This window comes from Bactrocera dorsalis, chromosome 1 (assembly GCF_023373825.1).
Source record: "Bactrocera dorsalis isolate Fly_Bdor chromosome 1, ASM2337382v1, whole genome shotgun sequence".
NCBI classification, from domain to species: Eukaryota; Metazoa; Arthropoda; class Insecta; order Diptera; family Tephritidae; genus Bactrocera; species Bactrocera dorsalis.
In genome coordinates this window covers 5,759,450-5,775,967 of record NC_064303.1, presented here as the reverse complement: position 1 = coordinate 5,775,967, position 16,518 = coordinate 5,759,450, and the positions used below count along the sequence as shown (strand labels likewise).

General features: G+C 36.4%; 1 protein-coding gene across 2 annotated transcripts in view; it reads right to left on the bottom strand.

Annotated features, from left to right (window-relative positions):
* LOC105232446 (ATP-binding cassette sub-family C member Sur) overlaps positions 1 to 16,518 on the bottom strand; it is a 53,274-nt gene that overhangs the window by 21,106 nt on the left and 15,650 nt on the right. For both annotated transcript variants that reach the window (XM_049446656.1, XM_049446658.1), the window contains exons 3-10: positions 13,894 to 14,162; positions 13,578 to 13,753; positions 13,257 to 13,475; positions 11,001 to 12,138; positions 8,231 to 8,334; positions 3,913 to 4,050; positions 2,273 to 2,435; positions 1,252 to 2,215 (exon numbers count right to left, since the gene is read on the bottom strand). In XM_049446656.1, the coding sequence (XP_049302613.1) occupies positions 1,252 to 2,215; positions 2,273 to 2,435; positions 3,913 to 4,050; positions 8,231 to 8,334; positions 11,001 to 12,138; positions 13,257 to 13,475; positions 13,578 to 13,753; positions 13,894 to 14,162 (3,171 nt within the window). The remainder of the gene's footprint in view (positions 1 to 1,251; positions 2,216 to 2,272; positions 2,436 to 3,912; positions 4,051 to 8,230; positions 8,335 to 11,000; positions 12,139 to 13,256; positions 13,476 to 13,577; positions 13,754 to 13,893; positions 14,163 to 16,518) is intronic.

The window sequence follows — 16,518 nt, the reverse complement described above, 5'->3', positions numbered from 1 at the left end:
ATTTATTAAATAAAACGTATCTTCAACAAAAGCACCCGAAAAAGCGCTTTTTATTTGCAAGTGAATATATCCCATACAATACATTTAAATTTAAATAAATAAATATTAAAAGATTAAAAAAAAACACCAAAGAAATCATAACCATTTGAAAAACATTTAAAGAATTAGAATACCAAACAGCTGCAGGCAGTCTCAGTATTTAAGAATCTTTATACACAAACAAAGGAGCAAAGGCTACCAACACAGCTTTGTATATACATATGCATATGGCTATGTTTGCATATTTAAGTAGCGTAAAATTCAAGTTGACGTACAGGTGTAAATAAAATTACATACACACATACTAGTTATAAACTGGAAGCACCAGACGGTAAAATTTTCAATTTTTTTGAACAACTGAAAATATAGACTATATATATATAACATATATATGTATATTTATTTATATATATGTAATTATCTTAGCTCCAGCCAAGGATTTATCCAATAAAATGCTTAAAATGTCACCGACGTTTAATATATGTATGTACTTCAGCCTGTCAATTGCTAGGAATTGAAACAAAAACCTTGAAGCTTCGCACACCATGTCGTATGAGTAACATTTTCTCTGTATGCTAATTGTGTTAATTTTGGTTATAAGAAAGAGATTCAGAGTTTCAAGTGGAGATTGATGGTTTATGTACCGCCTTCAAATCTATACTAATAATAACAGATGTACACTCAAAGTTTGTCTTTGACTACCAAGGAATGATTACGGTTTGGAATAATGCTTTTAGTAATGGATTTGATGATAATTATAAGGTTTTGAATGGCAATAATGTACACTATCACACAACTCTTATTTTTTTACATACTACAAAATGTAATACTTTGTTCGCCATGTCGTATAAGTAACATATTTCCTTTTTACTAACCATCTAAGCGGAGTGAGACTTATTCAAAGAGGAAGAAAGGATGTAGAGTACAGTATTCAAAGGCTATAATATTCGAACAAATTTGACATGCTCACGAATTTTAAAACAAAAAGCCTTCAGGCTTCTGTCTGTTTGGTCGACAGTTGCTTCAAGAAGAATTACCAAGATTATTAGAAGAGGATTAACATATGTAGTACAACAATCTAGAGAATGGCACTCCAAAAATAAGCCGATCTTTTTTCTTATCAGTTTGACTAGTCGCATTTCATCCTGTAGTACTAGTATATTTTCACCTTTACACACATATATATTTACATTCGAAACAGCAAATACTCACTTATTCCAGATGATATCGCCACGCAGCAGCGGCATTTCCATGAGCAAAGCTGACAGCAGCGATGTCTTGCCGCTACCATTTTTACCCACCACCATGGTAAGTTTGCTACGCGGCACTGTCACATTGCGTAGAGTCAATAGACGCAGCTCCGGATATTGCGGATTCCAAGCAAAGCAAGCATCACGCACCGACACCGCCATATCTTCCGGCAACTTGAGCACCAACGAGTCGCGACTCCACGAATCCATGCGTTTGTGTGCCAACTGCTGTGCCGGCGTGAGTTGTGCATGCGCCGGTGCTGTCGCGCCACCGGGAAACTTGCGCGGTCGTATTACTACATAAGGACTATTGCGCAATAAATCGCGACGCTGTTGACTCAACTTACGGCCCACGGCGCTACCAAGCAAATGCTCCTCACTATTACGACGTGGCGTTAGCAAATGTTTATCGACTATAGATGGATCGTTTGTTGTGAGCGGCGTTTGTGGTTCGGAGTGTGCCAACGGTGCGGGACTCTCCGGTATGTGCAGCTTCAGCGCTAGGCGTTCATTCAATTTATTTTCACGTTGCACGCGCTGCTTATCGCCAACGAAACCCAAGCCGCTATCGCCGCTGCCGCTTTCACTTATCGTTAGGTCGTTAACCGATTTTCCCTGTACTTCGTAGAAGTCCAGTGAGGCATCGCTTTTGCTCAGTATGCGCGCCATGTGACGTATGCCCTCGAATTGTTTGTGTATTTCACGTGCGCTGAGAAATCGTTCAAGGCGTTTGGTGGACACAACGGCAGATAAAATAATGGGCACCGTTATGGGGAATATAAGTAATGGCACTGTTAGCTGCTGAAATAGCGCCAAAGCGGAGAATAAACGACTGGCGGTGAATTCGGCCTCGTCACCTTCGAGCGCCACATATGCAGCCAAGGTGACGTAGCTAATAAGTACGCTGGAGATGTGTGTCAGTATGGCTGGAAAAAGAATAATTATTAGCATATTTATCATAATTTTATAAAATTTTCACTTACTCATCAAAGTAAAGTAGAAAGAATCCCAGCCCAGATATTTCAGTTCTTTCTTGCGCTTCTCATCAATGCGATGCACAAATGACTCGGTCCAAACGTTAAACTTAATGGCTTTGATGCCCATTAGAACATCGTGTATTATTCTTAGACGTTGATCGGCACATTCCTATAAAGAAGAAATTATTAGTCGGAAGCGCTTAAAATTGATTTAAAAATCTGGTTTTAAAAATTTAAATAATATAGGAGTAATTTATAGGTACATCTATATTAAAACCGAACTACATATGTATAACTTAAGTCCGATGAACTAATAAGGAGATCAAAGTATGCGTCGCCATCTCAAAGCTTATATATATGTACTTCACTTGCAAAATACTTCGTTCGAACGTGAAAACCGTGGAGAGTTGATTTAGGGCCGTTCGCATCAATTGACATATGAAACGAAAAGGCGCATTTTACTTCGAGATCTTAAACTAAAAGCAGGCAAAATACAGTTTGTGCAAGAACTGAAGCCACTGGACCTTCCCAAGTGACATTGCTCCGATCTATGGGCTCTTGAAAAGTTTTAAGAAGATCCGACGTTTTCGAGCCAAATATTATTCAGCGTTGAGGACCATTTCTGGCTAAATGGGTATGGAAATACGTCACATTTGGGACGACGACCAACCTGAAGAAATTCAAGAGCTAAAAATTCAAGTCTAAAGTTTATGTGGACATTATCGCTTCACTTCGAAAAGCTCGAACGAGTCATCGAAAACTGGACTCAACGGATGGACTATCTGAAACGTATATCGGCCAATATTTGAGAGAGATAATCTTCAAAAACCAAATGCCAAAGGGAATCTCGAAATTGATCACCCTACAAGATCTTAATTGCTGGTTATTTACCGATACAGAATAATTAAGGTAATTTTTAATACATATATCAAAATAATTCGATCTCTGAAATTTCCGAAAACTACTGGCATATACAAACTGATTTTACAGATCAAGCTCAGAATCATCTTAAGCACAATCACAAAACCTTATACAGATGGTCTTTCAGAACTTCAATCCCAACCAACAAACAGGGAATATATGAAGCTACTATATATATACATGTCAACTAAGGTCCACAAGCTGTTGAAGACAAGGTATTAACGCATAATCAGTTAAACTTAAAAATTATTTTTGGGTAATGTTCGGTTCGGTTAGGGTAATCTGGTATGCCAATAAGTTGGTAAGTCCATTCGAATGACTACACTTGACGCGAATTTTAACAGACTTTGCGGCCGCACCAGATGTTTACAGCGTACTGTTGCGGAACCAACATAAGATATGCTTCATTGTTTAACTGGTGCCCTTCTCTAGACATTTCTTGCATTCTTCTCGATTTCTTAGCCCCATCCTGCGGGCGTGTGTCGCTACCAGACAGTGATCAATCAGTATTCTCATCATGTTCCTACAATCTCTTCTATAAAATGCATAACTTAATGATTTTTTCAACTTAGAAGCGTACATTTTTATTTTAAATAACCCAGACTTTCTCAAAACTTTGGACGCATCAACTTTCACACAATTTCTCAATAACTTAGTTCAATCAAATTCTTAGAATGAACCGAACATTTCAAAAAACGTATTATAACATAATAGGGAATACATACAGCAACTTTATCCGTATTGAACGACATGGCACGTCCGATCAGAAATTGCAGCGGTGTCATCGTCAGAATACAAACAAATGAGCCAATGATAGCGCTTATGCCCAATTTAAGATAAAGTAGATACATAACCACACCGATCTGAAATTGGATGTGAGAATAAGATATATAATGATTATAAATAAGAATTAAATTAATAGATATAATTATAATAAATTGACTTAGTGACAGACAATAAACATAAATTTTATATATCACATAATCTAAATATACATATATGTATGTATATATCTATTCTATACATATACATATGCATGAATTGGAATTTTTTTAACCTAACAATTATTGAGCGAAATATAGCTTTGTTTTTTAAACAAAGTCTTTCCAGGATAATGTATTTATTTGTGAAGGCCCTCGCACATTTCAAAACTGATTCGATAGTGTGAAACTTCGATTATTTGAAAATATGCATTTTATGAATCTTGACTTCTTTATGTGAGTCTGGGAAATAGGAATTAGCCACTGGGAGCAAATCTGGTGAATCTCACCCATCACAATTTTACAATTCTTCATAATGCTAAGGTTAGAACAAAACTTAGCAAGGCTATAATTGGCAGTTCGTGTATGGATGGATGCCAATTCTAGAATAAGCCAAGTAAAAGCGGCATTTGGACAGCTACTATTGGTACGGCAGGTTCTCCACAAGTACTAAGCTCAAAATATTCATCACAGAACACACAGATAGACAATACTCTGAGGAATACTCCTGATAGTATCACATTGAACCCGCAGAAATCACGGACCCCGAAGATAATATGGAGACGGTCACGGTTTCACTCCTGACAATCTGTGGATTCATTTTCGGCTATCACACCAGCGAGGGACTCGTGGGTAGGCTGAAGTAGCTGGAAAACAGGTGCAGTATTTATTCACGGATACGTCAAAGAAAACAGCGTTCCATCAACCCTAGCTTCACACTACAAGACTGTTGTAGTACGTTTCAACTGGAGGCCATCTGCTTCAAAGTCCAGCTTGCTTTTGAAGGGTCTGTACTCACCCCGATACCAGAGCAACTACAAGTATACTTGCTCCGTAGTCACAGATTGTGCGCTCAAAGCAAGTCAAAGAGTGACCTCATTAGCTATGGCATTAAACTTGTTGGAGTGCACAGTCGCAACTGAATCGCTAGAAAATGCAAGCCGATTAGGTAGGTTAAGAAGTCATCCTTAATCTAATTTCAATCAATTACAAACTAGTCGATACCTCGTTGTCCTCTTGCGCTATAACGTTGAACCATGGACTCCCGTGAGCTTGGCAAGCGCTGATCAACAAGCTGAACTTGTTATATTATATACTTTCTCCTAGCAAAGTTAATACCGGCATAATTTTGGGTGTGCATTAGACCCACACGTGCTCGAATCCTCTAGATACTTTCTCCTCCTTTTCCAGCTTTTCTAGACTGATATAGAAATATCTAGATTAGGGTGATTCAAAAAAAATTTTTTTGTTTTTTTTGATTGGTACTCGGAAAAATGGGTTCCTAGACACCTTTAAGAAAGCCTCTCCAAATATGAGTTTTTAATTGTAACGGAAAGGTCCTCCGCCTAACGGTTTTCTATTTTTTCTTATTATCAGATAGAAAAATTTATATCTCGCTTCCAACTACTTGAAAAAATATCTTGTTAATTAGGTTTTGTAGGAAATTGAATGCTCTAAAATATGGTCTCTTATGATTTTTTCGTAAACCCAACCGTTTAAAAGATATTAACGGTTGAAATTTGACTATTTTTGGAAAAATTCTTTATTTCTTATTAATTTTATAACTCAATGAAAAAAAATTATTATGACTGATGAAACACATAGTTTTGTAGGAAATTTACTGCTCTATAAAAATGGTCTACTATGATTTTTCGATTAAGTTAAGCGTTTACGAGATATTCATCGTCAAACATCAATGCATATTAGGGTGGATCAAAAAAAAATATTTTTTTTTTCCGTTGGTACTCTTAAAAATAGGTTCCTAGACACCTCTAAGAAAGCCTCTCCAAAAACCTATTCATAATAATTTTTTTTCATTGAGTTATAAAATTAATAAGAAATAAAAAATTGTACCAAAAATAATCAAACTTTAACTGTTAATATCTTTTAAACGGTTGGGTTTACGAAAAAATCATAAGAGACCATATTTTAGAGCATTCAATTTCCTACAAAACCTAATTAACAAGATATTTTTTCAAGTAGTTGGAAGCGAGATATAAATTTTTCTATCTGATAATAAGAAAAAATAGAAAACCGTTAGGCGGAGGACCTTCCCGTTACAATTAAAAACTCATATTTGGAGAGGCTTTCTTAGAGGTGTCTAGGAACCCATTTTTCCGAGTACCAATCAAAAAAAACAAAAATTTTTTTTTTGAATCACCCTAATCTAGATAGATACACCTTCGGCAGACCTACCGATGTGGCAGGGATTGACATAAGTAAGAGGTCTTCTCATCTAATTGGTCTTAGCAAAGTCAATACCGCCACAATTGTGCTTTGTCTGATTGGACACTGTCCAATAGACTCATACACGCTGCAACTAAATATTTTCTACGACGCTTTTTGCCAAAGCTTTATGGAGGAGGGCGCGATAGAATCCTCTAAATATTTGCTCCTAGCTTTTCTAGGCTGAGATTGAAATATCTATATAGATATACCTTCGGCGGATCTAGCGGACCGCCTTAAAATTTTCTTGCCGAACTCAAATCGCTTAGTCGATCTATGAAGATCTGTGGTACATTTTTGAAAATTTTTGGGTATTACAAAGGACATACTTTTAAAGGCGTCAAAGTGAAATCCAGTGCTATCTTTTTCGCAAGGTTCAAACCTAAGACCTAGCCTAGTCTAACACTAAGGCAGGCAAGTATACAGATTTCTTGTTTGCAGCGCCATATCTTAGTCAGATCAAAGACTTTTTAGCCTATCTAGCAAACAATATTTGTTACCATATATTTATAATATTGGGTAGTCGAAAAAGTCTTTTCGTATCTCTAAACAAACTTCAACTTATTTTTTTACATTTCTAATGAACAATAGTGAATAAAAAAAAGTTATTTTTGGTCGACCGTTGTAACTTTTTTTCAACCCCCCCCGAATTTAATTTTTTGGGTTATATGAAACTCAAATTTTCAACTTTTCATCATTATATAGTTTAACACAATGTTATTGGTAGCAATGGAGATATGTATACGATTGCAACGGCATCTATTGACAAAATACGAAAAAGACTTTTTTGACTACCCAATACATACAATATTATAATAAAATAAATATAAATAAAAAGAAATAGAAAAAGAAATAAGAAATCTTTGAATTTGAACTTCAATAATTTTCATATTTTATACAATTTTATTATGTTATTTTGTATTTTTCATTGTAGTAAATTCTCTAAGATCGTCAAGTCATTCATATTTACTTTAATCAATTTCGCTTTATTAATCTAAACTTTGGCATTCACTGTAAATAAAACCACATCAAGGCAAGCACAACAACAACTTTTGTTTATGAATATTTTTGACATTTGTTTAGACAAATTTATTTAAATTAAATAATATAATATTTTCTTTACACTTTTATGTCTATTAAAAATACTGTGTTGTAAATTCAAACACGTATGTGTGCCACACACACACACACACCAGCACACAATGGCCACAATAAATAGTTTATCAATGTCAGAATTTAAGATATTTAACACAACAATTTCCATTTTCGTTTTCATTATACGAAAATTATTTCCAGCACTGAAATGAGTCAAATATTTGCACGCACACACATGCGAGAGCGTATGCATTTATGCGCTGTTTGCGCATGTGAGTGTGTTTGCGTAATGTAGTATTGAAATAACGAAGCATGCAAAGTATTGCTAAAGCATTGCAGTGAATAAAGTTGTTGTGAGGAAAAAATTCAACTGACGAATTGAATAAAATCGAGGGAATTACTCGAGCATTTCAGCATAAACAAATTACGCAGATAACAAATACAAATGTCTGTCGAACTGTCTGTCTGTGTATGCGTGTAATTAAATGGCAAACACATGAAAACGCTCACACACACACACACACACGCACGCTGTCGAATGTATGCAAATAAATCAGGATAAGTTTAAGAAAAAGCAATTTACATAGCAATAAAATGAAATAAATTTTAAATTGCAATTTCAAGTTTAATTCATTGCCGAAAAGAAAATGCAGCTGCACTTACGAGCGTCAACATTAGCACACGCACACATACACACATGTGTGATGTTTAATACATACATGGAGAGTGTTTACATACAAACCTTGAGTGGTATGGCCCAGACGTAGTGCGCTATCCAGAAGAATGACATCACATTCAGCGCATCCTCCGACATCAGATTGGTGATGGCGCCCACATCGCTTAAGCCTAATGGAGGAATTTTCATTTTTATGCATTTAAAGTTAATATTTTAACTAAGAGCTAATTGAAATAAGCAATTCTCATGCATATTTTATTAATTTATGCACTTTAATAGCAACAGTTATTAACTTCAATTAGTTAGAAGTGTATAAGCGAGTAAAATATGTTGTGTGGATATGTGAAAACAGAGGCCTACAGTGCATTGAAACTTCTTAAATTAAGATGTTACGGGTTTGGGAAGTCTAACTGACACTTTTTATAAGGTTATGGATGCTGATAATCTAATATTTTTAATAATATTTAGTTCCCAGAATGTTTGATCGCGAATCAGAGACCTCTTGTACCTCAAAACTTAAGCGAATTATAAATTCCCTGAGATTCAAACGCGGCCTTAATACGGTAGTGGAACATTTTTGAGTCAAAAACGCGGGTATTCTTCTTCCTCTTTACTGGCGGGGACACGTCTACCCAGTTAGTTAGCAACACCGCGCCAATCGTTTTCTTTTCACAATTTGGTGCCAATTGGAGATACCAAGCGCAGCCAGGTTCTTCTCCACCTGATCTCTCTAACAGAATTCTTCTGCTTCCTCCGGTGGGTACAGTGATTTCATCCATCCGGACAACATGACTTGGTCAGCGTAGCCGCTGTCTCTTAATTCGCTAAACTATGTCAATGTCGTCGATATCTCATACAGCTCATCGTTCCATTGAATGCGATATTCGCCGTGGCTATCGCTCAAAGAATCATAAATCTTCCGCAGAACCTTTATCTCGAAAACTCGTCACGTCGACTTATTAGATGTTGTCATCATATAACAGAACGAGAATAATGAGTTACTTATAGAATCTGGTCTTTTTTCGTCGAGAGAGTTGCTTACTTTGGCAAGAGTTGGCAAAAGTTAGTTGAGTTTGAGGCTGGCATTGTTGTTGGTCTTAATACTGGTTCCGAGATAGACGAAATCGGATCGGGGTAACAAACTCCCTAAACTTCATAATTCTGAATACGAGGGCAGTTTGGCAAGTTCTAAATCTACAAAAGAAATTTTGAAAAAACCTCCTTTTAACTCTTTACAATTGATCCAGGAGTACTCCAACTTCTTTAAGCGATCTGAAAAATACGTTTTTTGGAGATCGGGAAACTAGGTCTTTTTATGCGATTTAAATTGCTGCCTGGAGTCGACTTTTTCAAGTTTGAAGATCAAAAGAGCTCACATAGAGCCAAATCTGAAGAATACGAGTAATGAATAGCTTCGATACTTGACCGTGGGGACAGCCGAAATTCGAGTCAATGTTTTTCATGGTGGCGGAGCAAAATGAGCCCACTTTTTCTGCAACTTGGAGTCGAATCGGCCCAATAAAGCCTTAAGAAAAATTTGCCCCCCTATTTGTAGTCGGTCTGGATCACACCCAAATCCCAGAAAAGCGATAACCATTACTAAAGAATTCCTTGGTCCGTGAAATATACCAGTGGATCCAGGTTTTGTCGACGATCACAAAACAACACAGAATCTCCCTTTAATTTTTCTTAAGCATCGCCAAAGGAAGTAAAGAAGGCTTACCGTCTTGCTTGTTTAACGAATGGAGCTGACGCACCGCCCACAGTGTCAACTACTTTCTCATGCCAATATTTCACGAAGGCTTTGACAACCAAGAACTTTTAAGGTGCTTACTGTCTCAGACAAATTGGTTATGGGGACGCAGTAGAAGTGAAGAGTCGAATGTTGGTGTCGAATTGGCCCAATAACTTGGCATAATATAGCCCTGTGACCGTTTCGCTCTTCTCAATGTTGATCGTAATTTGTAGTTCCCAAAAGAAAGCCCATCACTTTCTCTTCTAAAGGACATTCTTCACCTTCTACGGAGCGGATACGTTGGCCAAAGTCCACTGTTTCCGCTATATTCTGATTTGTAGTGTCTACCAATGGATGCATGTTTCGTCGACGGTTACAAGAGGAAGAGTGTAGAGTCGAATATTGTTGCCGAATTGGCCCGATAATTTTACATAATAGAGCCCTGTGACTGTTTCACTCTTCTTCAAACTTGATCGTACCTTGTGGTTCCCAAACGAAGTACCGTCACTTTCCCAATGAAAGAACAATATCCGCTTTCTACGGAGCAGATTCGGGGGCTAAAGTCCACTTTTTCGGCTATTTCCTGATCCCTAGTGTCTCCGTAATTTCCCTACTGTTAAGTCGATAGTCTGCGAGTATGAAATCGTAAATTTTTGTCACGTTTTGCCTGTGTAAAAACGGACGTGAGATCCCATTGACACTCTTCGGCTATTTTATTATATTTTGGCGGTAGCTGTCTAGGAAACTATACAAGGCAGTGGCATCTCTTGCGATAGTTGCGCCATCAGGTGAGGCTAAGTACTTATCGCCGTTCTAAATCTCGAAGCGGGCTCCTAGAATAGTGCACCAAATACCTTAAAGCTGGATTTTTGTGTAAAACTTGGATAAGTAATGGAACCCTAACAGTTCTTCAACTCCCTAAAAATTAATTATAACTATTAATATTCTTTAATGAATATTTTCTTATTTTAAATATTTTTTATTATTCCTCAGTCTTCCGCGAATGTTTTATTGTAAAAATTTTTTAGGATTCCAAACATTCATATTTTTTGATAATTTCATTACGTGCGCTTTCTTCAACCCACTTCTCCCAAAACTTACCGCTGACATCCGCTCCCTTTGTCGCACCATTATTCTTCGCATTGTCCGCAGCGACATCAACCTTCCCACCTGCTCTACCTTCCTCCGCAGCCGCAGGATTAACAGCTCCATTAGCATGCGTTTTCAAATATTTTCCTTTCGTGACATCAACGCCACCACCCGCACCAACACCCGCCGCACATGCTTCATTATAACCGACACCACCGCCGCCGGCAGCTGATTGTCCAACACTTGAATTGAGCAGTAATGTTTTGCGATAGATTAAACCCTGCAGCGACGTCTTTATACGTATGCCTGTCATGTTGAGTACATGTGTCGAGGCTTGTGAGAATGCGCCCTGCGCCAATGCGGCCAACAACACCAGCCAGGCGATAGCCCAACCGTTCGACACTAAATCTAACCAATTCGGATAGTAAATTTGCACTTCAGCGTCATTGTAATCGATGCCGGCATTCAACATTTGATTGTTATCATCTGTGCTGGTGGTGGTGTTGATGATGATGCTGCTGAGACCAACACTCAGCGCACGGCTGGGCTCAGTTATCATTGCGGCCTCTGCTGACGGGCCGTTGATGTAATGCATATTGTAATTGTTGTTGCCATTACCATTACCACCACCACTAGTGCCACTCGTGCTGTATGTATTAGTGTTGGTTAAGGCTGCCGCCAAGGCATTTGATATCCAATTTGTTGCTGCCGCTTGCAGTCTAATTCGACTGCTGTCATGGAAATTGCCAAATCTGCTGCTGCTACTACTATTACTACTGTTGTTACTGTGGTCACTATAGAGATTTTGAATTCCCCCTGGCGTAATTGATCTATTTCTAACAATTTCACTACTATCATAGCTGTGGTTACCCACACTCGACCTCAACGCCCGCCCCGGTGTGTATGGACTGTCATTGATAGTGGCATTTGGGTTGTTGGCGCCGCTGTTGTTGTTGTTATTAGAGTGCAACCAGCTCGCGTAAGTCGTGCTGTACATGCTTTCGATATATTGCACAATTTGCTGTATGGCAAGTGGGCCAATCAAGGCGCATAAATCACCGCAGAGCTTTAACAGACCGCCCAATGTAAACATGCGCCAGCTGCTGCGCAAATAGCAAAGCCACAGCGACGGCGGGCGATCGCCATTTTTCTGCAAATAAAGAGAGTGGCGTGATGAGAACAAAATATTTTTTATGGCTTTTCAATAATGTAGAAAAAATAATTTAAAATAGATATTATATAAAATAAAATATTGTAGAGTAAATGAAAATAAATTTACAGAAATTAAAATTAAATCCAAATAAATGAAAAATTAATATAATTGAAACTATAATTAGCTGTAGAAAAATATTATTATAAATTAAAATTTAAAAAATTAACTAATTCCGAAAAAATTAAAAGTAAATTAATTAAAATTAATTAATTAGAATTTAATTAACTAAAAATAATAAATATAACATTAAAAAATAAAATATAATAAAGGTCATAATCATTTGCAGAAAACTAATTAATTAACAAAATATAATTAATTAACTTAAATTAATTAAAAGAAAATTATATTACTGAAATAAAGAATAGAATATAATTAAATGTAGAATATAATTAAATGTGGTAAAATAGATGAAAATTAAAATCAATTAATTAAAATTAAATAGATTAAAACGAATAAATTATAAAAAGTTGTATCATAATTAGTATAATAAATAGAAAAGAAATTTAATTAAATGTAGTAAAATAGTAAAGCGAAATAAAACTAAAAAAAAAATGGTTAAAAAACAAATTAATTATAATAAATCAAAATTTATTGTTATTAATTATAATTAATTGAATTTACATTCGAAAATACAATAAAGTATATATAAATATATATAAAATAAAGTATTATAATGTGATACAATAATAAAAATTATAAATTAAATTTAATTAAATTAATAATAATTAATTATATGACATTAAAAATAAAATGGAGTAAAAATAATTAAATTAATCGATTTAAATTATATTAATTAACAATTAATTTTTTATTGAAATAAAGTAAAAAAAAACTAAAACAAAATATAATTAATTAATTATAATTTTATTAATTAAATATACATTTTTTAAGTGAAATAAAATAGAGCAAATACTTTTTGTTTGTTCTACACTAAAAAATTTTAACGGAAAGGTCTTCAGCATAACGGTTTTCAATTTCTTCTTATTTGCAGATAGAACAATTTGTATCTCCCTTCAAAGTAGTTACATTAAACAACATTTTGACATTACACTTACCACCTTTGCCGTTTTGTATATCAATAAAAATTGATCGTAATGCGCACGCGCGCTGTCTTCCAAACGCATCTGACCCAAATCTTCAACTTCCAAAGGCTCTTTGTAGCCGAACCAAAGCAAAGGTGTGAGCCACCAAAAGCAAGCTTTGGAATAAAAGGTAGCTAATGTGTGTTTGTAGCCGATTTTTTCATAATCCTCTAAATAATCGGGGCGGAAACGCTGTAAATTATAAAAAAATATAAAAATAAAATTCCGAAATAAAAATATTCGCCAAAAAATGTTTATAATGTTTTCAATATTATGCCATAAAAGTTTGTATACCTCCTTGTAGATGGTGAAACCGTCAATAGCGGCCATGCCTAGCAGTGACATAACGGATAAGGTTTCAAGACAAGCCTCCATTTCGTAAATATTTTGAAAATAAGAGATCTCAGCAAGCTCATAAATGCGCACAAAGGATATAAATAACTCAATGATGCAGGTGAAGTATAGGTAATCTATAGTAGAGATAATAAGTAACAACAACAAAAATCATAAACAAAAATAACGCTGATATTATGATATTTTTTTTTTTTTTTGAATAACTAACATTATCTTATTCTACTTATCTTATCTCGCTTCATTTATATGTACTCACTTGTCGATTTCTTCACCTCCACCACGCGATGATACCACATTAGTATTAGGGTGAGGCACAGCGCAGCCAAAGCATTCCACAGCAAATCGCTGCCAACAACTAAATAAGTTGTATTCGCCGCTGCATTATTATCATCTGTGTTTTGTTGTTGTAATTGCTCTGCTGATAAGGGCAACAAAGCACGTGCGAGCTCTATTGTGTTTAAAGAAAATAACAGCAACGCCGTGGCAGCGCGTAAATTATGATACAAAAGTAGTGTGTGATGTAGTCTAGAGGTCAGAATACGTAATGTAAATTGTTGTTGTAATTTTTATTGGTGGGAACTTAAATATATACATAATTAGTTTACTGTTGTACTCATATATGTATGTATGTATGAATATATCATACGATCAAATTTGACCCAGACTGGTTCGAATCTAATAAAATTATTTCCCTATATTGATATGAACTTTTTTATGTTTGTGTGAAATTTGATCTCCATATCCGTTGTCTGGCGATTTTTACCATGAGAAAAATATTTGGAATAGTCCTTTACTTAAAATTTTTGGATTCAAATGAAACATCGGCTGCGGAGTTGTTGAAAACACCAGAGTGGCACTAAATATTCATTGAAGGTTCTGAAGTTATCAAAAACTTGCCTCATGCGAGAGGTCCATCCACTTCTATGAACGACAATAACATCGAAAAGGTGCTTGAAAGTCATCGTGTTGGCACTAGAGAGATAGCAAAAAATCTCAACGTCTCTTTGGAATCGACTCAACAAAATTTGGTTAATGTTTTGGGTATGCAGCATCTCAATGCTAGACTCGTGCCAAAACACCTGAATTCTTTGCAAAAACGCCGATGAGTAGAGACCGCAAAAGAGATGCTTGACATCGTAGCTTAGAACCCTACATTTGTACATATGTACATCAGACACATTATTACTAGTGACGTGATGTAGGTTATGAATTCAAAAACCTTGCGAATGAAGCTCCAAAAAGAAGTCGAAACTGAAAAATCTACTTAAAAGGTGATGTTCGGTGTTGTTATTGGTGGTGTTATCTAATCCCCGCTTGGGTGGCAAGTTTCAGGCTTAAGTTGTCATGGAGGACATCTAACGGTAGGCAATGGGGAAAGGAGCTGTTTCTACGGCGTCGGACCATAGGGATAGGGGTGTTAGATGAATGGGGTTTTAGATGAGTGGGGTTACCTATATTTGGTATGTCGGAGTCGATTTTGGATAAGTTGGAGTTTAGCCTGTTACGGTATCCTGAACGAAGCTCTAGATCACTCTAGATTCTCGTCGCCTGCAATGTGTTGTGGTTTGACTTCAAGTCCGCAATTCACTGATAGGGAGCCGGTGAGGAAATTAATGTCCAATAATCCACTGTGAATGGCGAACAGTGCGTATATGCAGTGAATTGTCTGCAAAGTTTGATCGCACACTGTCTAATGTCATCAACGTAGTCAAGGAAAGAGCTTTAGATGTTCCTAGGAGACGGCCCTCTTCAAGCAGCGGGAAAAGTTCAATATGTTCCTTACCCGTAAGCATACGGGCCTAACTATGTAAACTTTCGACCGGGGCCATCAAGAGACATCCCGATATAGCCCGAAGTGCAGAGTTCTGACCTGTCTGAAACTTCTTCGTCTGGGTTTCAGTGCATCCAGACAACCATATTGGTGAGGGCTAGTTGAAGATCGGCCGGCCGATTGCCTTCTATGTTGCCAATAACACTTATTTGTCTTTTACCCATGAGTGAATTCAAATTTGGAAGGGCTCCGCATTTTAAACGACTATGAACAGTCAACTTAGCAAAAATGCTTAAAACTAACTTTCGAAGCCTTTCGAAACGAAATACCTCTTCTCAATATACCCGAAATGAGCAAAATCAATGACAGAACCATAAATTAATGTATATTTATTTTTCTGCAGCCCCATACCCAATCAAAAATTAACGAAAAAAATCTCATTCGCCCACCAGACAACATAAAATCCCACAATCTCAAACAAATTGTCTCATTAAACTCATTCAGGAAATTTCATTCATAAAATTGAGCCAACAAAAAGACAACAAACACAAACAAAACCCAAAGTCCCATTCATCGTGGCATTCGGTAGAGTACCGCAAGTGGCTTGCACTTACAGCAACTTGTGTGTAGCACACGAATGCAGTGGTGCCACAGACTCCAAGTGCCACTTGGCCGAAGATATACAAATTGATTTATCGGCTCGGCTACACCTTACACCAATTAATGCACCGCAAATAGCACTAATAACGAAAACAAACTGAAACCCAGACACAAACAACAACAACATACCAGAAGTGCAATAAGTGCACATAATAATAAAAGTACAACAGCAAAAACAAATATACTAAATGAGCAGCATATAAATGGGCAACACGTGTGAATGCAACGAAGCCGCATCGGCAGCCACACAAATATAACTACAAACGCGTGTGTTGCATTTAAAGTGGCTTCTGTGTTTAGTTGCATAGAAAATATACAAATATGTGTGTGTATGTATGAGTTTGGTAAATAGTGTTGATTCGCCAACTTCAATTGCTACCACACACCTGCCACAACGCAGTTTTACTTGTGTTGCGGACGAGAATGTGTGGCCGGTAGGAACTCAGACAC